A 27,386-nucleotide genomic window follows, 5' to 3' on the forward strand; every position below is an offset into this window, starting at 1 on the left:
GGCCTTGAATGGTGATCTGTAAATAAGTCTTTTATAACTGTAGAGATGTCTATTCTGTGAGGGTAACTGTTGTACAAAGAATCAGATTCCACTTTTAATGGACTGATACTTTTTGAATATTGAAAAATCTAGAAAGTCAGTAATTTTCTTTTCTAATTCTCTACACTTGGTTAAATCTTCAACAACAAACTTTAATTCTTCTACATTTGCATTGGAAGTCTGGGTGTTTGGCACCTACAAGTTTTTATTTCTGCAAAAAAAATATTTTAATGAGGGAACTGTCTATGACCCACATTAAAACAACAGCTCCTCAGTTTGAGATCTGTGACACATGCATTTGCAATATTAATCAATTCTGTCACTTCTCTTTTTTCTGGGGACTCTTATGGAATTATTTATGAAAGGAATCACTTACTTGGAGTCTACCCAAATGTTTCTCAGTCCAGAGCACTGTCATGATTTGCCAACCTTTCATTCTCAATTACAATAAATGTCCAATATCTGATGGTACTGTGCCCAAAAAACAAGAATTCTTGTTTAGTATAAAGTTTCTCAGATTTGTAAGCATTCCTTTATACTGGTCTTGCATTAAAAAGGTGAAATAATAAATATACTGTCATAAGCCATGTCATTAAGTTTATAAAGTAAACTGATTTATTAAAAGTAAGAAGTCATCAATAGCAGAAAATGAATACAGCAGATATTACTTGATTATGTAACATTTAAAGTACAGTTCATAAGCTACAATAATAATTAAAAATGTCATTATTATTTTGGTTGTGGAATATCAGCACACAGGCTTAGAATCCTTTACAGTGCAGAAGCAGGCCATTTGGCCCATCAAATCCATGCCAACTTTCGGAACAGCAAAACAGCATTCCCTCAAGACCCACCCTCCCTCTGTAACCCTGCATTTCTCATGCCAATCCACCTAGCCTGCACACCATGGGATGGCCAACTCACCTGACCTGCACATCTTTAGATTGTGGCAGGAAACCAGAGAAATCGCATACAGACATGAGAAGATCGTGATAACTCTGCACAGACTGCCACCCAGGGCTGGAATCAAACCCGTGCCCCTGGTGTTGGGGGTGGTGTGGCAGTGCTCAGAGCTCCACAATGTTTCCACTTGTGGGCTTATATAATGAAGGACTTCCCAGAAGTTGTTGGCTAAAGGCTGTAGCCAGTTAGGCCAATTAGAGTGACTAATGTGTCAATTTCCCATGTGGTTAAAGCCCTTTGAAGTTACTGGAGCTTGTAGATAACACGGTGCTGGCTTCCTCCTAGTGAAGCAATGGCCTCGAGGTACATCCTGCAAAGCAGCTCAGGAAGCATCAGGTCTGAAGTGGAAGGGTTCCCACCACTGCAGTGGTATCTTGGCGGCTGCTGTTGCCACGGTATAATTTGAAATATTTACAAGAGTTTACAGTGCGCCTCCACTTTTTGAGATGTGTTTGTAGCCCCGTCTTACAATGACTCATCTCCAGATCTCCCACTGGAGATCAGAACCTTGGCTGTTCCCCTATGCCCCAGATTTAAGGGCCTCAATTGTCTCCTGGAGCTCTCAGACAACCTGATACCATGTCACCAATCTGAAAATCTTCTCTGGAGTCCCACTATTGCCACATCTGTGTTCCTGCCCTGGAATGTAGGCATTGGGATTGGCACTCAGGAATGATAATTCAGACCAACCTTCCAGATCGATAATTTGCTTCCAGCTCCAATGACAAGTTAAGTCTTGAATGGTCATTGTCCTGAAACATTCACTCCAATTTTCTCTTTGCTGCCAGGCCTGTTAAGTATCTCCATTTCAAAACATCAGCACCTAAAGAATTTTGCTTTTGCATTATCACTTGTTTGAAAGATTTTTTTTTAAATATCTAAACTCTCTCTACTCCTAAATTGCTGATGACCATCACTTGAGTAGTCAAACAGAAATCTGCAGATTTGGAACCTGAGTCCTGGTTAGAACCAATTTCTGTGGATTGGCAGGTGTGGATTTCACACACCTAGTTCCACATGATCTGGCTGATATGCAGTAACAGGCTTACGGTCTGACAGATGGCATGCACAAGTTCACAAACTCAGCATTGGAGATCCTGCTAGAGGAGATCCAGAACAGGGCAGATCTCCTGTAAATACAGAGCAGAGAAATCACAGCTTTAAGTCCCATCACTCCCTCCTTTCTTAGCAGCTGCTGCTGCTCTCCCGAACCTCATGCAATTTGGGGGCAATCCCTGGAAAGATACTCCTGGAATCTCTGAGAAAGTGAGATAATGCAGCACCTTATCAGGTGAAACAGATTGCTGGGAAAACCCAGCAGGTCTGGCAGCATCCATGGAGAGAAGACAGAAGTAATGTTTAAGTCCAGAGACCCTCCTTTAGAACAGCATTCTTCAGCCGTTAACTCTTTCTCTCAGCAGATGCTGCCATGTAGATGCTGTTGACCATTTCCAGCAATTTGTTTCAATTTCCAATTCCCAGTATCTGCAGCTCTTTGGTTTTTTTAAACTTTCATCAGATGAAACTCATTGTCAAAATAAATGTCATTCTCAATAGAATGGCTCTTTTGGTACAACAATAGTATCCCTACCTCTGAACCAATAGGCTAGGGTTCAATTCTCATCTGCTTCAGAAATGTACAATAATGTCTCTGAACATAGTGATCAGAAAAATATCTAAATATCAATAGTGTTGGTGAATCCACAAGTAGTCTCAAAGTCTTCATGTGTTTCAAAAGTCACTTTCTTCAATCCTCCAACAGTAAAAGGTGATGTACCTGCTAATGGTGCTGGACATTCTTCGCAATAACTTTTTACATGATCCTACTCAATTGGTCACTGTTAGCAGAAGGGTTTAGGTTAAAATGCTATGTGGTCTACTTAGCAACCACTTGTCCAGGAGGCCAGACCCTGTACTAGTTTTAATAACTTTAAAGCGCCTCACAGTAACTGTGTAGGTTAAACCACAATTTCAGTTCATTTTGGTTACCTTGGAAACACACTAGCTTCTAAAGAAGCTATGAAAACTTCCTGCTTAACCTGTCTCAAATTTAGATGTGTTCTAACACTAGACCCCTGAGATGAGAGAGCCCTTCCCAACAATGTGGAAATAATGACTTGCTTGTTACCAAATGATGAGTTAAAGCTGGATTTGTTTTTGGTTTCCTGAGCGAGGCTGAGGCAGATATGACCGCCATGTTTGTAAAGCAAGCACATTACAGCCAAGTAACATCCAGGACAGATCGGTGAAAACTGATGAAATGAAACTAATGCTCCATCCTCATTGCCTGAATATTTCTGTTGGAGCAACAAATTAATTTTTTAAAATCTTGTCCCATTTGTCTCTTGGTGAGTTCTATTTAATGCCCCCAGCTACTTTCTTATCCTCTCCGATTGCCCTTGTTTTGAGGGTTTAATTTTACATTACCTATTAGTTTGTTGGTTTGTTTTTGCAGAAGAGTTCTCCTATTGCAAATATCAGCTAATTGTTTTTCAGGGAGGCAATTTTATTCCTTGTCATCACGTTGCTTCCTTACTTGCTTGTTCATTCTTAATTTTTGCCTCAATACAAATTCTTTATCTGAGAGATTTGATTACTGTCAGTGTATCATCAATGTCCCAATAGCCTGATCATGCAGAACATAGATGGGACTTTCCAACATTGACTGTTTACTACTTATGTTTACTTTTTCTTAAAGTCAGCACACTAATGCAAAGATCTGAGCCTCAACATGAAACTACTGAAGGTTTGGTTTTCTGTCTGTGGGCCTGTGATTCCAAAGATGATAATCACATGTCAGATGACTTTCTCTTTGTTCGGTTTTCCACAAAGGATTTTGACAGTAGGAAGTACAGAATAGGATTCAGGCAGCTACTCAATGAAACAAACCATAGCGTTATCAGTTTCACATGATGTGTCCTCAGAAGGTGCTCACAGCTGCTGTTGTTTAATCTCTGCAGCCCAGTGACTATCTGATAAACATGATAAGGCAAATGGCAGACGATGAATCCAGTCATAGCAGCAATGATGATCAATTGTGCTCGCATATGGATCACTCGATTGTGTTGACTTATGCTCTTTCTCCTCACCATGCACAGATGGAGTGCTATTGATGCATAAGAAAAAGCAAACATGGCTAAAATAATCAAGAAAATTACTGCGACTGCAACAAATGCATTGGCAGACACTCTTTTGCCATATTGCAACTGGATGTTATAACACACAGGATCCTGATCATTGAAGTCCAATTCCTTGATGAAGTAGTTTATATTCAGTGAAAGAATGGGGATTGTGGCTATTATCCAGGTGACAGTGCAAGCAGTCCGTGCAAAACTTGTATCATAGAACTTATTCAGCTGCATGGTGTTGGGTTTTACAATCATGGTATATCGGCTGATGCTGATAAATGCAAGGAAAATTGTACTGCAGCTGACAGTGTAGTAGAAACTGAAGTTAATGATAATCATTACAATGGTGCATGTAGGTGAATTCTCATTCCAGGTGTCTCCCATGAAAAGCAACGTAGCTCTGAAGGGAAGCGTGAAGCAATTGATCAGATCAGCCATAGCAAGGTTCATTAGGTAAATAAGGATACCATGCTTCCTGTTGTGTTGTAGAAGCATCCACAGGGCCATGAAGTTGGCTGGCAGCCCAACACAAATGATGACTGAGTACAAGATTGGAAGAACCACCTTCTCCAACCGGTTGGCAGTGAGAGTGCAGTCAGAAATGTTGTTTGTCACATTCATCATCATGATCGTGAAGGTGTTGGTTTCCCTCAATTCAGCTGAAAGAAAATGCATAATGTTATCCATTTGAGCATGCAATATTGCAAGCATTTTCTTTTCACTGCTATTTTTATGGTGTAGGGAAATATCACTATATACACAACATGACGGAGCAGGATCGTTTGGCCCCGTGGGGTGGGGGGGGGGGGGGGGCACGAGTCCTGGTGCTTTTGCAAATCAGTTCAGGCCCAGATGAGCATCCTATTCTCTGAATTATAAGCCATGGCCAATGGTATAACTGGAAAATCATCTCTGGTGATGGCAGTGAGATAGGAACCTCAATGGCGATAGCTGTTTGCAATTGGATGAAGTTTTAGAGAACAGGACTTGTGATTTCTTTAAGCACATCTGAGGAAAGCAGTGGGAAACAATTTGATATTATTTTTCCCCAAATATATTGCTCACTGAAATTGAAAATGGAAGGATCCTATGAGCAATTGAAGAGAAAACTGCATAGCCATGAGACATGAAGAATCGAACAGAAGGCCCGCTTTTAGGCAGATCACTGTTCTACCCATCTCAAACTTTTATTCATTTTGAGTACACAAGTGAACACTACTGTAAAAGGAGATTGGCTAAACAGATTCTTTTGATGTATCTTAAGCAACAACAATCAGGTGGAAATTTCATGGTGAAAATGCTATAACATTGAAAAACTGCATGCTGTTAAATCTGATCAAAACTACTGTTTGTTACAAAAAATTAGAGCATGGTCACTAACTAGCTTACATTTTCTGAAATTATATATTTCAAAGTTCCACATCTCCACTTTCTTTACAGATTGTTCATTATAACAAAATGGGGGAATGTCTATTTTTTAATCAAATGGTTTGCTTTCGAACATCAACTAATAGAAATGACATGTGAAATAAATAACATTTTAGTTTGTCTTAGGAGCTAATTTAGATGTAAGTTGCTTTTGTCATTTTGGATGTAATCACTGGTTTGCAAATTGAGGGAAAAGACTAAGGGTGAGACAAATCATTGATCAAGAAGGTAGGCAAGTGATGCTGCTATCTTTACAAGGGTGGGAAATGTTTAGATTAATATTGTAAGGAGCTCAGTTTTATTGGGAACTGAATAAGATAATGGCTCTGAGGCATTCTGAAACATTAATCAATAATCTGATGTCAGATATTCTTAGTTTGGCAAATCGGCAGAGCAGCTTTGGGTCTGGAGGGGCAGATCTGTCATTTGTCTCAATTGACTAAAGAACTACATCTAACCAATTAACGTAACCTAATTGCTTTTGTGTAATGAAATACATCTTAAGATGCAAGAGCTGCTTCTTAAGATTCAGTATCTCTCCCATTGCACATCAAATAGGCTTCTAGGTGCAGTTGAGGTAAGAGTTGGTGGCAGTATCTTTCTATCGACAAATACACTAAGCACGTCACTGAAGGAAGGCACAAGATCACAATCTTTCTTCATTGTCTCAGCTTTTAAGTGATGTAGCAAGAGTACATTATGTTGAAAGAGTCTTGCTCTCATGTCTATGGTGTTTTTCAGACCATTCTAAGTGTTGACATTCATGCTATCTGGAAGATGCTAGCTGGGCTGGTGCCAGAGGAGCCAGACGATTGCTAATGGCTCTAGTCGTTGCACAAGAATAATTTCTGGTCTTCACCACATATAAAGTGATTTGAGGTGCAGTGCCTTCCTGAAATGGAGCCTACAGCCACATACCTGATAGGACCGTTCAGGCTTTCTAAATCCTTCAAGAGGTCATGTAACTCTTTAGAGTGAGCCACCACTCGCTGGCTAACGTATTAGCTCCCAGCTCTATCCAATATGACAGTAAAATCGGCATTGCTACTGGCAAGCAAGGGTAGGGGACCCTCAGGTTATACTGCATAGATGGCCTTTCAATCTGTAAGGCTCAAACATGTGATTTATAGATTTAATTAATAAATTAGAAATGTTTGGAATACTGAAAGTCCTTTAACTGTCAAATTTAATATCTTACCACCTAAAGAGGAACAATTCAATAAAGACAAATTTTACTATTGCTGAAAAGAGCTATGATGTTCTAGCTTTTCACACATTCACTGGCATAAATGCAAAAATTCCAAATCTACATTAAAGGACAAAAGGATTTTCATTGGTTAGCAAGGCAATTCTAATTAGTCAAGGTGTTGTCATGGCAAAAGCAGTAGGGAGCTATGTGCACCTCAAGTTCCTAAATAGTTTTAACAATGTGCAAAGCTGGGATATATTCCTTTCTTGCAGGGAATTTGTCCCTGTGTAAAAATGTAAGTTATGTGTAGCAAGTATAAATGAGCTAAAGTACAAGGTCCATTGATTATCTCAAACTGGTTGATTGTGTACCTATTAGAATACTCAGGATTGTTTAAAAAGTGCTTTCCAATCCTGGAATTATGTCTATTGGTAGAGTTTTATTTAGTGCTTTTGAACATGTTCTTTTTTTGCAGAGCACAGACTATGTTTGGCTCAATCAATAAATGATTGGGAGATGTGGCTTATGTACCTGGTGCTGTACCAGCACTGAAATTCATACATGATGTTGTTTAAGTCTCTAGGCAGAATGTCCTTTTGAACAGGTGGCAATATCCTGTTAGCAGAAAATACCACTTGCTTTTAGCTACTTCAGAGTAGCAGTTATAAAAATGGTTTCCTTAACAATTTTTTTTGGCTTTTATGAGATAGAGGTAAATCAGTTCTTAAGCAACAGCCTTTGATACAGTAACATGTTTGTGTGATACACATTGATCTGTGGCTATTCTGATCAGAAACGTAGCGTTGCAACATGAACAAGTATCTAGGGCCATACTTGCAAGGTTGTTGGTTAGACTAATCTCATAGTGCAAGGAGCTGCAACACCTATTGATGCTGAAAGCAGGCTTATACAAAGAAAATTACAGCACAGGAACATAATGTAGGTGAACTACTATGTAAAGAAGGGAGTGTATTAAACTGTTCCATCTCAAAAGTGAATTTGAACACTAGTTCATTAAGACGAAGAAGGAAATAATTACATCTGGCTGCAGATTCAAAGATCATGAACAAGACCACTACATATCAGAAATGAGTAGGAGATTGGGGATCATTCCATCAAAATATGAATTTCTTTGGGTGCTGAAGCAAATGTTAGCAAGCAGCAGATCCAAAGGAGATCTATGGCTACACCATCTATCACAAAGAAGGGTATCATTCAAACTGAAACTGACTGCATGAATTGCTAAGTTCATAAGTTAAATAACAGAATCAGGAATCGAAACCATGTTGACACTGCTGGGATATTGATTTATGGTGCAAATTTCAGTGTCTTCCTTCGATGGCATATTCATAACTCAACTAGCCAAGTGGCACTTAGACAAGGCATTGCTATCTGAGCAAGTGTTCGGAGGAAGGGTCACTGGACCTTTAAACGTTAACTCTTTTTCCCTTCACAGATGCTGCCAGACCCACTGAGCTTTTCCAGTAACTTTGTTTTTATAGCTATCCAAATGTTGAATGTATTCTTCAACACGTGAATGGAAAAGCCAGTAAAAACTGGCTATAGTAATCCCCTTAACCATTTGGCCAATTCATGCTGTCTAGAACCATTAATGACAAAATAGGGCATTGAGATATCACTTTTTTGTGTGTCTTTGGCAGTCCATATGTGTATGCATACCGTGAGCCATAGGATTCATCTTTATCAATGACAACACAAGGTAGCTTACTTCACTTATGCAAGACTAACAAATGTATTTTTTTTGTAAATTGCCTCTATTCTTGGTAGTTCCAATAGATATGAATTTGGAACCATGGTGTTACTTTAAGTCAACATAACCATTTTATTCTTTTAAATTACTACACCAATCCCTCTGTCAGACTTGCATTATTGTCTTGTTATGACCACGCCCCAGGTGAGGTGTTACAATTCCAGACAAGATACCCTATATTGTTAAATTCCTGGGTAACAAGGGTTCAACCTGTTTGGTTGATCGCAACAAAGTTAATTTTAAAAACAAACCTCTTCTTTCATGGTTCCCTTTCTCTCAAACCCAAATGAACTATGGTTTAATAGGAGATAATTTTAATCAGGATTTCTTGAGTTAAAATAAGTGTCAGTAGCATCACAAACATAAACAGATTGAAAATAGTGATTTACAAAAAACAAAAGTTCATAAAATGTAAAGACGTGCAGATCAGTCTCTGAATTGTTTGCAAAGCACAGGTAGTTGAACATTGTGGCTGTAATGGTGGATATTACTAGCAGTATTAATGTTGGTAGTTGAACAGTCAGTTTCCCAATCCTTAATTTTGCAGATTGGCTGAGATTATGTAGTTCCATTACCTTTTTGACCCGTAATGAATTCCAACATTCAGGTGAGAAAGAGTCCTTTTGTCCTGTTTTGCTTTTGTGGCAGTCAGCAAGATGACCGCTAATACTCAGACATTTATTTACCTGAAATACAGGGATAATTGAGATTGTGTGCCCCAGGCTGTTACATGGAAAAATATTCAGTCCCACTAACATACTCACTCCAGTAAAGTTTAAAAATGGCTTTTTAACTGCTGTCCTTGTTGATCTTTCAAAGACACAAACACAAAATGTGTATGCAGTTTGGGACCTAATATTTAGTGGTAGTTGAGCAAAGTGTCATAGCCCTTCATTATGCTCGTAGTCACAAGAGATCACAGTCCAGTCTGTTTTTCCCCCTTTTGAAGAGCTGTTATTTGAAGCTCCCTTCACATCTGTAGGTGGGTCCCTCTCTCCAGCTCACCGCCACTTTTTTAAACACACTTTGGATTTCAGTTTTTTGCTGTTTAAGAATGTCCACAGTACTGTGAGGGTTTGAGATGTCATCATGACGCTTACAACACCACTGGAAATTTAAGCTACATTTGAAAATCAGACAGTTATGGGGTATTTCACAATATGTATGCATCAGACCTCCTAGATGTGCTTTCAAAGACTCAGCATTTTTGTAGGACATTGTTCCATGGCAGTATAATCAAGAATAACTGAGTTTAAATCAGTAAATACGTCTTCCCATTGAATGTGTTATGTCAGATGACCAGATTTGAAGCATTATGCCAGGACAAAACTCTTCATTATTGAACACACGATTGAACAAACTCACTACAATTTGGTTGTGTATTTTCTTTCTGTATTTTTTTTTGGGTTTTTTTTTGTCTACCTGGGAGTGTTATTACACATAACTGAGCAACTTGGTGGTGGCTTTAATCACATTGTCAAAACGCTTCAGTTGTTTGCAATGTGGGAATGCTTCACGCAGATTTTGATTTCAATGTGGTTATCTGTTGAAGCACAAACAGCTCAAATTCAGAAGTTAAAGATATTGTGTGCTCCAGACCAAGTGAAGTGTAGGGCACAATTTGATTAGGTATTTTTCAACTAATTGTTCAGTCTCGTCCTTGCTCTGTTCTGGGACTGCATCTCACCTCAGTACAATCAATCTGATTGGAATCAAACAAAAGCAGTGGTTGGTTTAATACACTGTCTTGATTACTTGTAATTAACCAGGCAGTGCTTGCAAGATCCAGAATAAAATTCTGTTTTACCCTGTATGATTTTGGAGTCTGGCAGTACTTGCACAACAGTTGTGAGCTCACCAATTGCTATATTATTTTCCAATTTAAGATGACTAGATGAGCTTCTAATGTAACCCTGTTATGATTTGTAGAATTGACAAAAAAAACTGCAAAAAATAAAGTGGTGAACCCAGAGTTTTTCAAATCCCAGGAATTTAGGGAGCTTAACTCCATGTTGCTTTCTCCATGGCAACGCCTTAGCCCACCAGAATTGAATTGCCAACAAATTACAGCTTTTCTCCCATAGTATAAATTATTGTGATTATTGAAATTTCACATTCTTACACTTATCCTGCTGAGTGTACAACAAAAAGCTGGGAAACAAATCTGCTTCTTCAGTGATATTCAAGAGAGAAAGCATTGGAAATTCAGAGAATCATGAAATGATTAAACTACAGAATGAGATCATTAAGACTGTCAAACACATGCTGGTTCTCTGCAAGATTTATTCAGCTAGTTCACTTGCCATACCCTTCTGGTGCTTTACAAATGTTTTTCTTTCAGGTACAATTCCCTTTCAAAAGTCACGATTGAAAATGCCAACAGCACTGAGACGCACCAGTTGGTTAGCGCTATAGGAACATTTGAATGTATATCTATATATTTTAAGGTATAGTATATGTTAAAACATTAACAATTTTTTTCCCTCACTGATCCTAAAAGAGCTGCTCTTGCAATCCTTCTGGACTGAATGATTCAGATGTTTGAGTTCATCAAGGCAACAAAAATGTCTAGCCTGTTTAATATTTTCATCAGCACTGCAGTTGGCAGTGGCAATTTTTATGAATACAGTAAAATTTCTCTCACTGCCCACTTGTCTGGGTGATGTTTCCCATCACAGTTTTACAGACTACAATATAATGGAATAAAATTTCTATTCAGATTTAAAGGCAGTCAACTTGCATTCTTATTCTGATTTCCTAGTGAAGAACTTTGATTTACTAACACACGCAGTGCCATATTATTTTATGCACTGAAAACGATTCAATGAGCCTTGGAAATATTCCAGTGTATGTACACAGGTAATTTTTGTTCAAATTACCAAGTATTGGACATTTCAATGCTGAATTTCGACCTAACTTCTGTTTTTTTCAAAGAGGAACAGACATATTTTGCCAAATTGACATGATTTCAACATTAATTGCAGACTATTGTAAACAGGAAACCATCTTTGGGAACCACAATGAATAATCCGTTTGCAGAACATTGGTTATGGTTTTCAAAACTCTTTTTTCTGCAACACTGCTAAACGTACATCTCTTAGAAAAGAACTACATAAATTTGTGAAAGAGCTTCAAAGAGTTTGACTTACCATTGCAAAATAACATGTGCACAGCCTATCATGGCAGTCTTGTATGATTTTAATAGCCTTGAATATTTTGATCTTTTTCAGAAACTCTGGATTTTGCTGAAGAGGTGTTTGGGTTCATTAGGCTATTATTCAGGACACTACTTTTTTCCCCAATGCTCTTCTTAGGCAAGATCGAAGATGGTTTTCTTCCACTTCAGTGTGAGGGGTTCTGAGATGGCTATAAGTTCAATATGCAATCTACAGATTTTTGGGCCATGTTGTGCTTGAGTGATATCTAATTTATTTAGAGGTTAGTATGTTCTCTCCAACACCCTGACATTGCCTCTGTGAAGTCCCCTGATGTGTTCAGTGCCTTGTTGGATGCGCCTTGTCTATTTTTATCAGGGACATGCCATGACTTCTCAAGAGTTGGCAGGGGTGTTTGATCTGAGGACAGCCTAAAATTATTTCTACTACCCTCTTGGAAATCTCCTGTTTTTAACCGCATTCCTATAAGAATGGTTTGTCTGGGAGACTGATTTTTGGGTATACAAACAACATGTATAAATCAAAGGTCTGGAAGGTGAAGAATTTGTTGAATGCATTTAAGAACATTTTCTTCAATATGTAAACATTCTAACCAGAGAACGAACAAAGCTTGACCTTCTCTTGGGCAATAAGACAGAGCAAGTGACTGTGATCGTGGGGGTCCATTGAGGATAATTCTGTTTGTTTTAAAATCATTACGGAAAAAGAAAAGACCTCTAGAAAACTTAGTTTTTAATTGAGTAAGGAAATTTTAAAGGCATTTGACAAGAAGTTTCAAAAATTGATCGGAGAAGACTGTTCACAGATAAAGGGATGACTGATAAGTGGGAGGTTTCCAAAAGTTTGGTCATGAGTTCAGAGCCATTACGTTCTTGACAGAGTGAAAGACCAGGCTGGTAGGATTGGGGAGCAACAGATGAATAAAGATAGTGAGGTTCTGGTCAGGAATAAAAAAAAACACCATGTATTAGATATGGACAACTGGGTTCAAATGAACCTCTTGAACAATATAAGGAGTGTTGGGGCATTCTTAACAGGCAAAGAGGATTGGAGATAGCCATAGCAAATAAGGTTAAAGATAATCCGAAGAGATTCTCCAAGTACTTTAAGAGCTGAAAAGCAAAACAGCAGGGCCCCATAAAGATCAGAGAGGTCCCTTTTTTGTGTTGAGCCTCAGGGAATGGGAGACATAGTAGATGAACATTTTATGTCAGTTTTTTTTTACTATGAAGAATGAAATGGAAGGTGGAGAACTCCAGGAAATAAAATAATGATACTTTGAAAACAGTTCACATTACAGAAGTAGTGCTGGAGGTCTTAGAAAATATAAAGTTGGCTTAAATCTGTGGGACATGATCATGTCCATCCCAGGGCTTTGTGGGAAGTTAGGGAGTAAATTGCAGGGTTCTTTGCAGAAATGTTTGTTTAATCTATAACCAAATGGCTAGGGAGTGATAAATGTTGTGCCTTCTTAAGGGATGTGAAGAGAAGTCTGCAAACTAGAGACCCGTGAGTCTGGTGTTGGAGGTGGGTAAGTCATTGGAAGTGATTCTGAAAGATAGGACTTGTATGCATTTGGAGAGGCTAGGATGATTAGGGATAGTCAGGAATGGGTTTTGTGCCAGGAAAATAGTGTGTCTCAAACTTGATTGAGTTTTTTTGAGGATGTAACCAAGAAGATAGATGACAGCAGAGCAGTAGACATTGTTTACTTGGACTTCTGGTAAAACTTTTGATAAGGTTCCACATGGTAAACTAGTGAAGTTAAATCACATGGGATTCTGCAAGAGCTTGCCATTTGTATACAAAATTTGCTTAACTATTGAAGACAGTGATGATGAGATTGTCTTTGGGACTGGAGGCCTGTGACCAACAGTGTTCCACAATGATCAGTGCGGGTTCACTTTTGTCACTGACATAAATTATTTAGATGAGAATATAGGAGGCATGCTTAATAAGTTTATGGATAAGACAAAAATTGGAGATATAGCAAACAGAGAAAAATGTTGCCTAAGATTGCAAAGGGATGTTGATCAATTGGGTCAATGGGCTGAAGATTGACAAATGGAGTTTAATTTGGATAAATGCAAGGCATTGCATTTTGGAAAAACAAACATGGGCAGAACTTATACAATTAAAAGTAGGGCCTTGGGTAGTGTTGTAAAAGTGACCCTAGAGGTATGGGTACATAATTCTTTTAAATTTGCATCACTGGTAGACAGGGTGATTAAGTTGTTTAGCATGCCTGTCCTCATTGCTCAGACCTTTGAGTATAGGAGTCAGATTGAGGTTGTATGCGATGTTGGTAAGGCCTGTTCTGGAGTACTGTTCAGATCTGGTTGCCCTGTTATAGGAAAAGTGTGATTTTAAACTGGAGAGGGCTCAAAAACATTTACCAGGATGTTGTATCACAGATAATGGGAACTGCAGATGCTGGAGAATCCGAGATAACAAAGTGTTGAGCTGGATGAACACAGCAGGCCAAGCCGCATCTTAGGAGCACAAAAGCTGACGTTTCGGACTTGACCCTTCATCAGAGAAACTTTTTTTTCTGAAGAGTCTAGGCCTGAAATGTCAGCATTTGCGCTCCTAAGATGCAGCTTGGCCTGCTGTGTTCATCCAGCTCAACACTTTTGTTATCTGATTTACCAGGATGTTACTGGGAATGGAGGTTTTGAGCTGTAGGGGAGAGGTTGGATAGGCTGGAACTTTTTCCACCTGAGTGTAGGAGGTTGAGAGGTGGCATTATTGAAGTTTATAAACTTATGTGGTGCACAGATAGTGAATGGTAGGTGTCTTTTCCTTGGGGTGGGGAATTTCAAGACTTGGGGGTGGGGGGGCATATTTATAATGGGAAAAGAGATTTTAAAAAGACATGAGGAACAATTGGTTTACACAGCTAGTGGTTTGTGTGTGGAATGAATTACCAGAGGAAGTGGTGGATGCAGGAAGAGTTACAACATCTGTAAAAAAAAAAACATTTACGTAGGTCCCTGGAAGGAAATGGGCCAAGCACAGGCAGGTGGGAGAAGTTTAGATTAGGATTCTGGTCAGCATAGACTGTTTGGATTGAAGGGTCTGTTTCAATGCTGTATGACTCTGACTCAATGATTATGTATTCTTTTCCGTGAATCTTAAACAATATTATGCATTGGCAGTAACCCCCTCAGCTTCAACCTTGTTTACGTGTGGATTTGAGCTCTTTCACTTCAATCTTGGCAATGAACCTCCAACTCCTATGCTGAGAATGACAGTATTTTCATTCTTTCGCAGCACTCATCATGTGACTGAGTGAGGTGACCAATTTAGAGCAGTCATCTTCCTAGCCATTAATTTGGGATGGTTCTGCTCACTTTAAAAATCAAGTGAGGCTGAAAAACCTCTATCCCAGCCGTTCAATGTGATCGGAGATGTGAAAATATAGTTCCAGCCTTTTTCTGAAGAAGGAACAACGTCAGCTTTTCTGCTCCTCTGTTGCTTGGCCTGCTGTGTTTGTCCAGCTCTAAACCTTGTTATCTCAGTTCCAGTCCTGTTCCCTTTTCAGAAATCACTGATATGTAATTGACCTCTGAATAAGTCTGTATACTTCTGTTCAGAAGAAAATTAGGGAAAGAACACTGTCTTTTTTTCAAAGTCTTGTTTTTCACATTGCTGCTATTTTAAATCTAAGGTTTACATTTGATCTTCCCAAGGATTTCAAAGATTCAAAAGGAAAAATGTGCCATCAGCTATATATAAATTCATCATTCAGTTCCTGTTGCTTAGCCTTCGTAGTGGCCTTCTGACTCAATAATAACCTAACCTTATTTTCACGAGTCAGGCCAGATAAAGGTATATTGTTGGCTTCAGCCCCCCTCAGACTCAAGCTGAAAAACTGATATCTGTCACATTACATGTGCCCATTGTCTGCTCAGGCATGTCTGCTGACCAGACCAGCTGGCAGGGGGTTTATGTTAGACAAACAGGAGGCTGCAAGAATACAGCAAGCCAGCTAGCATCTGGAGGAAAGAAGGCAACGTTTCGGTTATTACCTTTCTTCAGGACTGTTTGCCCACCTTGGATTCCAGCATCTGCAGTTTATTGTCACTAACCAGGTTTATACTGCTGCGCAGTCTCTTCCAAGGAAGGCCCACTTTGAAGAAGCTCTCTGCCTCCCTCAGATGTGAACTCACTGCCATGCTACTGTGACCACCTCAGCCAGTCCTGAAGAAAGGCAATACCTGAAATGTTAGCTTCTCCTTTTCTCTAGCTGTTGCCTGGCTTTGTGTTTTTTCCAGCCTCCTGTTTGTCTCCCTTGCGTTCTGCACTTTTTTGTTGTCTTTAGGAGTTTGTTAAACAGACAGTCACCACCACTTCAGGAAACAGGTGTAATAAAGGGCTCGTGGGGAAGAGTATAGATGTGCCACTGGTTTAAGGTTACCAAGCAAGTGAAAATTTGTCATTTGTCTGGTTACAGTGGGGGTAATGTCAGAGATGAATTTTCTGGAGGAAGTGTTTGACTGGCAACTCTTAAACCAGGAATGGACAGGGCAGAGAGTGCAGGAAGGCTGGAAAAGAACAAGCAGCAAGTGCTAGAAAAGACTGGGGATAGAAAAAAAACGTTGGCAATCTCTCTCAACCAGCAGCAAAACCTCTGGGTTTGGAATGGCTCAAAAAAGTGATTTGAATTAAATCAGTAGGAATTGGCAACGAGACAGGGGGTTGAGAGAGATTTAGAAGTTTTACAGAAGACAAACAAAACTGTGAGGTTTGGTGCTTCAAAAAGGGTCAGAAACTTAAAAAAAAATTCAAGGTCAGTCCAGCAGTATCAGAGGGGGACAGGACAGAACCTGAAGGGATTAGAAAGGCCAAAATTCATCAATTACCCATAAAGGATGACAGAATAGGGCCAGACAGCTGGCTAACAGATTCCTTCATGGCAGAATTACAAGGGGGAAAAGTGGAATTCTCAAACCCAGGACAGGAAAAGGTGAAGTCTCACTTAGTCAGATGGTCACGCTCAAGCATAACAGAATCGGAATATCCAGCTCATGAGATTTAGTATTCCAGAAAAAGTAGAAGGAATTGGGGAAAACCCATACTCGATGCAAGGGAAAGTAGACATCACCAGTGACTCAAACGCAGGGGATTCAAGCTTACAGTTCTTCAGCAAAGTGCAGGTTGCTTTGAGTTTGTTGATTGCATTGATTTTTCTCGTGAGGCTGAACAGGTTTCCTCACCCCATCTTTCCAAGCTCCCTGCATTAAAGGGTATTTCAGCCCATATGGCAAGAATCATGTCCAATTTTCACCCCAGCCTAGCACATGCCCTGCCTGGAGCAACTTGCCCACAACCACCCCCACCAGATATCCTGGAATTGACTAGAGTCCATGGTGTTGGATATGGCATTACAAGGCAGGGATGCTGTGAACAGCCAGGTAGGCTCCAAGCAAGTGAGTGCTATGAGAAAAAGTAAAGAACCTGGCAATGTAGCCTAGTGCAGTCCCTGATCTGGGTGTGTCCCTGAGTGCACAATGTCCTTACAATAGTAGATTAAGGTGCAACATTGAAGTGTAGAAACATCTTGTAAATGGTTCAGAGATTGGTATCCACCTTGTGCTCAATGTCCTGTGTGTATGTGACTGATGCCCATGGAGCTTAATGAAGATATTGGTGCCCTGTGTCCAGCATAAAGGTCGTTCAGTGCAAGAGGTGAGTTGAATCCATCAAAACCTGCTCTAGTTTCCCTGTCGGGTTTTTCCAGCAGTTCACGCATATGCTGAGTTTGCTAAGTTCATAATCCGTGATGTGTTGCTGTTAACAAGACACTTAACAAGCAAAAATGGGTATCCATCAGGAACTCCCCACTGCCTGGAAGAATCTTGGCACGTTGCTTGTAAAAAGCCAGCGAGATGCAGTGACATGATCTCCATATTGAGATGGGGCTCCCTGAACATCTTGCGTGGTTCGACCATGCATCATGAACATAAGAACATTTCGCCCAGAGTTACCCACTGGGAGATCAAAGTGGGGGGGTGGGTGGAAATCAAATTTCAATCCTCAACCAGGATGATCTAAAGTTAAGAGACTGAGGTGCAGGATTGATATCCTGGCACCCTACAGGAAGCAAACCTCTGACCTTGGAAAAATTAAGGGCTGTGTTTTCTGAAGATTTGGCTCCATCCCTTCTTTTTTTATGGAAAGAGAGAGCCTTCTGTTTGGTGACAAGAGATTGCGATAAGGGCTCCTTCAGAATTGGGATAACAATGCCATACTTTCACAGTAACTGTTCTTTTGTAGCACAGAACTGGCAGGGGTGCAAAGGACCCCAAACCCTTTTTAAGAGCAGTCAGCTGCCTTATTCTAAAACGTAAAGGTCCTGAATCTCAGACAGCCATTTTGATGGCTCCTGACAAATGGTAAGGTTAGGGCATTGGGGAAAGTGGGGGAGGGGAGGGGGGGGGAGGGGAGGGAGGGAGGGAGGTGGGTAGGAAGGTAAGGTGAGTGGGTGGGTAGGAAGGTAAGGTGAGTGTCAGGTGACTAGTATGCCATGGTTCCAGGGGAGTAGGGTGCAGGGCTGGGTAGTGTCAGGTAAAGTCATTCCAGCTAATTAGGGTGCAGGCTGCCAGGTAGTTAAGGCTGCAAGTGATGGTGTTCTAGGTAAGCAGGGTGTCAGCTGGGTAGGATATCAACTAGGGACAGATTAAGGTGCCAGGTGATACGATGACAGGAGGGCCATGTGCCAGTGTGCAAAGACCAGATGAGTGATGCAGTATTTAGGAAGGTCAGCATGGCTGGGAGAAATCTTGTCTGATGGGGACAAGAGAGGGTGAATATTGAGTTGGGAAGGATGTCTGTGTCTGGTGGCTGTAGGAGGTGGGGGACATTGCATGTCAGATCTGGAGAGAGAGTAGGGGCAAGGGAAGGAAGAGTGGTCCAGAATGGTAAGGGGGAGCTCTTCCCAAGGGATTGGGGTGATGAGCAGAAAGGAGGAGCAGTTCCCAAGGGGATTGGTGTGGAGTGAGCAGAAAGGGGGAGCAGTTCAGAGCTGGTGAAGGAGGGAGTCTGCCCAGACTAGGGGAAGGAGGCACCTGCCAAGAACCCTTGTCATTGGTTCCTTCATCTTCACTAGTATTGCATTTTAATTGAAATGTTACAGCTGTGTTCAAAAGAAATCAAATATTCATTGTGACCAATTGATGGGGTTTGGAGAGGGAAGTTGAATAACCATCCTCAGCTAATCATGACAATCAGAATAAAACAAGATCCTGGAGTCTTTCTGGATTCTCTCTAACATGTTTTATCTCTAACATACCTCCTTAGGCACCAGTGATGGTGTTTATTTTCATTATGTTGAATATATGCTCTTGCCCTTCACTTATCCATGCTCAGCAAGCTTATCCTTGTCGTCATTTTGAACACCACTAAAGTAATAGGAATTTCATGGAGAAAGAAATCCAACAAAGGGAACAGCATAAATAGGTGAATTTACAACTCAGTTTAACTTGTTAAGAAAAATCTAGGCTCAGCTTGCCGCTATGAACTTGTGTTCATTTATACAAGCTACACTGTAAATGTGTTTCCTGTATGAGAATGCATGAACCGCAGAACCGCAGGTAGCTATGGCAGACTGCTGCCTGATTTGCAAATCTGACCACTTTCCAAAGCTCAACAATCCAGTTTTGTCAAATTCATAGTCTCGTTACCTGAAAAATATTAAAATGTAAATGACTCAAACGGTGCTGGTAACATTTACCATCAGTAAAACAAGCTTTTGGCCAACTGCCAGAAATTACCTATAGTAAAAGTGAATGTTTTTCACAACAGAGTTTATCACCTAAGATTAGAGATCTTGATCAATTGTGAATGGGCTGGGGAGCAGCAGATAAAGTTCAATTTGGATAAATGGAAATATTTTGTATTTCTGTTACGGCAAGTAAGGGCAGGATTTCTACAATTAATCGTAGAGCCCTGGGCAGTGTTATAGAACAGAGTCCTAAAAGTTCAGGTCCATAATTCTTTGAAATTTGCATCACAGACAGGATTGTTAAGAAGGTATTTAGCACACTTGCCTTCATTGCTCAGATGTTTGAGTGTAGGAGTTGGAACAGCATGTTAAAGTTGTACAGGACTTTGTCTTCTGAAGTGTTGTGTGCATTTCTGAATGTCCTGTTTATAGGAAGGATATTATTAAACTGAAGAGTTCAGAAAAAGTTTTTTACAGGTGCTGCCAAGAATAGAGGGTTTAATTTATAAAAATTTGCTCTGACTTTTTTTGCTGGAGTGTATAATGTTGAGTGGTGACCTTTTGAGATTTATAAAATCATGAGACATAATTGGGTGAATAGCAGAGATCTTTCCCCAGGTGGGGTATCTCAAAACTAGAAGCCATATTTTTAAGGTGAGGAGGAAGATTTTTTAAAAAGGACATGAAGGCACCATTTTTATGAAGTGGTTTGTGTGTGGAATGAACAGATAAAGTGGTGGATGCAGGTACACTTATGACATTTGAGACATTTGGATAAGTTCATGAGTAGGAAAAGTTTAGAGAATATGGGACTAGTTTAGTTTAGACAGTCACAAGTTGGACTGAAAAGTCTGTTTCCATGCTGTATGACTCTATATAATTCTATATATTAAAACTCTTCAAACAGTATTGACTTTAAGTTAGAACGGTTTAACATCACCAATTTTAGAGTGGGATTATTAACTACTGCTGTAAAGTACATTTTGAGCTAAGGTCCTACTGTTACCTGCCTAAATACTAATTTAAGCTTAATTTTTTTAAAGTAAGTCTTTACTAGATGGAAGTTAAATTTATAATTCTGCAAACTACAGATTGTAACAAAGAAACAAACCATTGCAGCTGCTTCAGGTTGTGTTCCCATTTGCCACAGCATGAGGGAACTCAGACAAAAAAATTACAAGAGAAACACTATGACTTTGAGGAGCAAGAACTTGATCATTTAAGTTTGAATCTTTTTAACTATCAGAACCCTTCTCCTACATTTATGTCAAATAATTATGAAAACCTGTGGTAAAAATTGTTGGAAAGAATAATCAGTGAAATGTTGTGCTATGTATGGTCCTTGTTGGTTGCCACAAGTCTCCAAACAATGTAAGATGGGTGGCTAAGAAGCTAAGCCCAAACTAAAGTCCAAGATACACAGACAAAAGGGATGTGTGGGATCAGTCCCGCTGCCTGCCCTGAATTGGTGCAAAGTGCAAGGGAAGAGGAAGCAGCTGAGGCAGGACACAGGTTTGGTTGTGATTGACATGAAATAACAGTACAACAGTTTTGGCTCACATTGACGTCAATATCACTCTGCACCAAAACTTGGTGGCAACAGCAGCACATGTGCAGAGGCTTCCTGAAGCCTGAAACATCAAACTGGACTTGCGACATTAACAGTGGTTTTTCTCTCTCCTGACATGCTGTCAGACCTGCTGATCATTCTGTGTTTGCTCCTGAAACCAGTCTCAGCCCACTGACACTTGGCCCCATCGACACATGCAAGGGAGCAGCATTTGAAGTAATTACTCATTCTTTGAAAACCATCTTGTTAACATTTACTAAAAATACAGAATGCACAATCCCAAAGCAATTTGAAAACTGCAAGTATTCTTTGTTTGTTTAAATTTAGGCTACTGGTAAATGGCACAGTAATTAAAAATACCTTTTAGCTGAATTAATCAAACTTGACTTGGTGAACACCTTTTTTAAACATATGAAATAATTTTTTTGAAGTAAAATCATCAGTGAAATAAAGAAGCATAATTAAGTACTCTGGCAGATTGTCGTTGCTTCCAAGTAGATTTAACTGTGACATACAAAGGACAAAGTCAGAAATCTCTCAACACCAAGTTACAGTCTAACAGCTTTATTTGAAAACACAAGCTTTGAGGATGTACTAAATAAATGTATAATGCTGCTAAATCTTTAATCAGTCAGAAGGTTTTAATTGAGTAATGTGTGTGTATCTATAAATCCCTGAATTCCTCTCGTCATTGTCCTGAGAGAACTAAAAATTTTATCAGTGTAATGAGGAGATGACAGTTAAGGTTGGACAAAGCATGTTAGAATCTGTTTGTGTTTTAGCTTGGAGTCAGACTAGGTTTATTTCTAAAGTAGGAATTTATAAAATGTCATATTGACTGACTGACTGACTGTCTGTCTGTAAATTGTATCAGTGATAATGGGAACTGGAGAATCCAAGATAATAAAATGTGAGGCTGGATGAACACAGCAGGCCCAGGAGCGCACAAGCTGACGTTTTGGGCCTAGACCCTTCATCTCTCTGATGGGTCTAGGCCCGAAATGTCAGCTTTTGTGCTCCTCAGATGCTGCTGGGCCTGCTGTGTTCATCCAGCCTCACGTTTTATTGTGTGGTCTTTGAACACCATTAAATATATCTGCAAATATAAATTGCCCCATAGATTTGCCACTGTGTTTGTGGGTGTGGGGGGTGAAACTGCATGTGCGTGCGTTCAACCTCAGATCGTCAGATAAGCAGCCTCCAAGGTAGACTTAGGAATGCACAACAACGCAGAGTTGCCAAGCAGAGGCTGATGGCCAAGTTTGGTACGGTTGCACTTCAGGTGACCCCTAACACACCATATTCTCCTCTCTCCCTCGCTCACTCAGACACACTTGCGCACGTGCAGACGCAGACACACTCACACGCACATGAATCTATGGGGTGAATTTGTATTTGTAGATACACTTTTATTTTGCTCAATAATCATACAATTTATAGACAGTCAGTCCATATGGTGTTCTATAAATTCCATCTTCAGAAATAAACCAAACTAAAACACAGATTCTAAACAAAGCCTTACACCTAAAATGTCACCTCTTCTTTACGCTGATTAAATCCTTTTAGTTCTCTCAAGGTCGTGACTTGAAAGGAAATCAGGGATTTAAATATACATTACTTAATTGAAACCTTCTAACTGATAAAAGATTTAATAGCATCTCAGTTTGTTTAGTACAGCCTCCAGTGGTGTTAACCTTCGATCTTTTACCTATAAATTCTGTGTCTGATACAACCTCTCTCTCACTAACACCTGAAGAAGGAGCAAGGCTCTGAAAGCTTGAGTTGTCAAATAAACCTGTTGGACAATAACCTGGTGTTGTGTGATTTCTGACCTTATCCACCCCAGTCCAACATTGGCACCTCCACATCATGTGAGGAATTTGAGTAGGAACCTTGGGGAGAAGACATTTTTCTAAACTGCCACAATCTCATGTGCAATTTGTGACACAATCAACTTCAATGAATTTTTAACCATTATTGCTCAGTGGCTGGGCAATGGCCTAGTGTTATTATTGCTGGTCTATTAATCCAGAAACCCAGCTGATGTTCTCGGGACCTGGGTTCAAATCCCACCAAGGTAGATGGTGGAATTGGAATTCGAAAAAAAGAAGCCTGGAATTAAGAATCTACTGATAACCATTGCTGTGGGGGAAAAACCCATCTGGTTTACTAATGTCCTTCAGGGGAGGAAATCTGGCCTACATGTGACTCCAGACCCACAGTGACATGGTTAACTCTCAACTGCACTCTGAAATGGCCTAGTAAGCTGTTCAGTTGTACCAAAGAAATGAAACTGGATGGATCACCCAGCATCGACCTAGACACTGGAAGAGACAATGGCAGAAACAGCCCTGTCGACCGTGCAAACTCCTCCTCACTAACATCTGGGGGTTCATGTCAAAATGAGAAGAGCTGTCTCGCAGAATAGTCAAGCAACAGCCTGAAACAGTCATACTCACAGAATCATACCTTACAAAAAATGTCCCAGACACTACTATTGCCATCCCTGGATATGCCCTGTCCCACTGGCAGGACAGACCCAGCAGTGAGGGCGGCACAGCGGTATACAGCCAGGAGGGTGTTGCTCTAGGAGTCCTCAACATTGACTCTGAACTCCCTGAACTCTCATAGCTTCAAGTTAAATGTGGGCAAGGAAACCTCCTGCTGAATACCACATACTGCTCTCCCTCAAGCTGATGAATCAGTACTCCTCCATATTGAGCAACACTTGAAGGAAGTACTGAGGATGGCAAGGGCACAAAATGAACTCTGGTTGGAGGATTTCAATGCCCACTGCCAAGAGTGGCTCGGCAGCAGTAGTGCTGATTGAGCTGGTCGGGTCCTCAAGGACATAACTGCTAGACTGGGTCTGTGTCAGGTGGTGAGGGAACCAACAAGAGGGGAAGAACATACTTGACCTCATCCTTACTAATCTGTCAGCTGTGGTTGCATCTGTCCGTGACAGTATCAGTAAGAGTGACCACCATACAGTCCTTGCGGAGATGAAGTCCTGCCTTCATGTCGAGAACAGCCTCCATCGTGTTGTGTGGCACTATCACCGTGCAAAATGGGACCAACTTCACATAGGTCGAGCAGCTCTAGACTGGGCATCCATGAGATGCTGTGGGCCATCAACGGCAGCAGAATTCTACTCTAGTACAATCTGTAACCTCATGGCCCGGCGTATGCCCCACTCAACCATTACCGTCAAGCCAGGGGATCAACCCTGGTTCAACGGAGAGTGGAGGCAGGCATGCCAGGAGCAGCACCAGGCATACCTGAAGATGAGGTATTCACCTGGTGAAGCCACCAAACAGGACTACTTGCATGCCAAGCAGCAAGTGATAGGCAGAGCTAAGCGATCCCACAACCAAAGTTCTGCAGTCTTGCCACATCCAGTCATGAATGGTGATGGACAGTTAAACAACTGACTGGAGGAGGAGGGTCCACTAATATCTCCATCCTCAATGATGGAAGAGCCCAGCACATCAGTGCAAAAGATAAGGCTAAAATTTTTAGAGAAATCTTGAGGCAGAAGTGCTGAGTGGATGATCCATCTTTATCTCCTCCAGTGGGCCCAGGCATTACAGATACCAGTATTCAGCCAATTAGATTCACTCCACATGATATCAAGAAATGGTTGGCGACACTGGATGCTGCAAAGGCTATGGGCCCTGACAACATTCCGGGCATAGTACTGAAAACTTGTGCTCCAGAACATGTCGCTCTCCTAGCTAAACTGTTCCAGTACAGTTACAACTGTATATGCCCAACAATGTGGAAAATTGTCCAAGTATGTCCTGTACAGACAAAGCAGGACAAATCCAACCCAGCCAATTACTGCCCCATCAGTCTACTCTCTATCATCAGTAAAGTGATGGAAAGTGTCATCAACAGTAAGCACGCGCTTAGAAATAACCTGTTCAGTAAAGTCCAGTTTGGGTTCCATCAGAGCCACTCAGCCCTGGTTCAAACATGGACAAAAGAGCTCAATTCCAGACGTGAGGTGAGAGTTACAGCCCATAATGTCAAGGCTGCATTTGACTGAGTGTGGTATCAAGGAGCCCTAGCAAAACTGGAATCAATGGGTATTGGGGGCAAATAGGAAGATGGTGGTGGTGGTTGTGGAAGATCAGTCATCTCAGCTCCAGGACATCTCTGCAAGAGTTCTTCAGGATAATGTCTGAGACCCAATCATCTTCAGCTGCTGCATCAATGACCTTCCCTCCATTGTACGGTCAGAATTGGGGATGTTCACCAATGTTCAGCACCATTTGTGACTCCTCAGATGCTGAAGCAGTCTGAGTTCACATTCAACAAGATCTGGACAATATCCGGGCTTGGACTGACAAGTGGCAAGTGACATTCGCACCAACAGATGCCAGGCTATGACCACAACCAATAAGAGACAATCTAGTCATCGCCCCTTGACATTCAATGGTCTTACCATCACTGAATCCCCCTCTATCAACATCCCAGGTTTTACTATTGATGAGAAACTCAACTGGACTCACCACATTAACAAAGTAGCTACACGAGCAGACCAGAAGCTGGGAATACTGCAGCAAGTAACTCATCCCCTGACTCCCCAAAGCCTGTCCACTATCTACAAGGCACAAGTCAGGAGTGTGATGGAATACTCTCCACTTATTTGGATGAGTGCAGCCCCAACAACACTCAAGAAGCTTGACACCATCCAGGATAGAGCAGCCGCTTGAGTGGTACTATATCAATTCCCCCCACTACCGGTGTTCAGTAGTCGCAGTGTGCACTATCTACAAGATGCACTGCAGAAATTCACCAAAGATCCTCAGACAGCACCTTCCAAACCCACAACCACTTTCATCTAGATGTACAAGGAGAGCTGACATACAGAAACACCACCACCTCCAAAGTTCCCCTCCAAGCCACTCACCATGCTGACTTGGAAATATATCGCCGTTCTTTAACTGTCACTGGGTCAAAATCCTGGAATTCCCTCCCAAATGGCATTGTGGGTCACCCCACGCAGGAGGAATGCAGCAGTTCAAGAAGGCAGCTCACCACCACCTTCTCAAGGGCAACTAGGGATGGGCAAGAAATGCTGGCCAGCCAGTGACACCCACATCGCACAAATGAATAAAAAATAATTGCTTCCAAAGATTTTTAAAATGCTACGGCAGGACAAATTATGACATCCTCATTAATGGTGTGACCTTTTGATCTTTTACTTATAAATTCAGTGTCTGATATAACCTCTCTCACAAGCACCTGAAGAAGGAACGAACCTCCGAAAGCTTGAGTTTTCAAATAAACCTGTTGGACCATAACCTGGTGTTGTGTGATTTCTGACCTTGTCCACCCGAGTCGAGCACCGGCACCTCCACATCATATGAGGAATTTGCATGGGAATGCAGGGGAGAAGACATTTTTCTAAACAGACACAATCTCATGTGCAATTTGTGATACAATCAACTTTATCAACAGAACATTTTTCTTGAATTTCTAACTGTTTTTGCTCAATTGTTTCCTAAGATTGTTTAAAAATGCTATGGTAGGACAAATTAGATTTTTTTTTAATAGATAAAGCTTGGATTGATCTTGTTCTGTTTAGGAGAGGTTATGTAGATTCTGTGAGTCAATTGCAAACAAAAATGTGGTAATTGCACTCAGATAGCGCCTATCTTTCTTGCACTTCAGAATGAGAATGCACACATTGTAAGTGTGAGGGGGAAGATAGTCTGCAGCAGGATAACGCAAAAACGCAATTGTGTATCACAAGCCATTGTGTTCACTGAGAGATTATCAGGTTGGCAAAGACATTCTACGAAACCACATAGACTTGCAGCCATGAAACATTGCTGAGGGAGTAGATTTCAATCTTGGCCACAATTAGATTGTCAGAATTAAACAGTAACAATGTATCTACGTAACCTTCCAGCCAGTGCTAGAACTCTTAGGAGAATGGAAATTCACAATGAAAAGCCCCCATTATGCTCTGTCCCTCTAATGCTCATGTCTGGCCTCTGAATTCACCACTTCCCCTTCTTCAGATAAAACACTGACATCAGACGCTCAGCAGGTTGGGCACATGGTTCAATCAACTGAGTAGACATTGAACTGTGAGGAGTACATGGCTTTTAGGCTCAAATGTGGGTCGAGGTATTCTTGATCAATTTAAAAAAGAGTTGTGAGTAGATAAAGGAAAGTGGTGAGCATTTTGGAGAAAAATTCCTTTGGGTAACACTGTCGATTGGCACAGATTTACATTGTCAGAAATCTCACAACGTCAGATTATAGTCCAACAGGTTTATTTGAAAACACAGCCTTCGGATCCTCATTCATTCTTCAGGTGTTAGTGAGAGATGTAGTTTCAGACACAGAATTTACACGTAAAAGATTCACACCATTGATGAG

General features: G+C 40.8%; 1 protein-coding gene across 2 annotated transcripts in view; it reads right to left on the reverse strand.

Moving 5' to 3' along the window:
* Window positions 1-675: 675 nt before the first annotated feature.
* LOC125465469 (probable G-protein coupled receptor 34) overlaps window positions 676-27,386 on the reverse strand; it is a 65,679-nt gene continuing 38,968 nt past the window's right edge. For both annotated transcript variants that reach the window (XM_048559055.1, XM_048559054.2), the window contains exon 2: window positions 676-4,789. In XM_048559055.1, coding sequence (XP_048415012.1) covers window positions 3,792-4,757 — 966 coding nt within the window. In that variant the 5' untranslated portion in view covers window positions 4,758-4,789 and the 3' untranslated portion in view covers window positions 676-3,791. The remainder of the gene's footprint in view (window positions 4,790-27,386) is intronic.

Source organism: Stegostoma tigrinum, chromosome 29 (genome assembly GCF_030684315.1).
Source record: "Stegostoma tigrinum isolate sSteTig4 chromosome 29, sSteTig4.hap1, whole genome shotgun sequence".
NCBI lineage: Eukaryota > Metazoa > Chordata > Chondrichthyes > Orectolobiformes > Stegostomatidae > Stegostoma > Stegostoma tigrinum.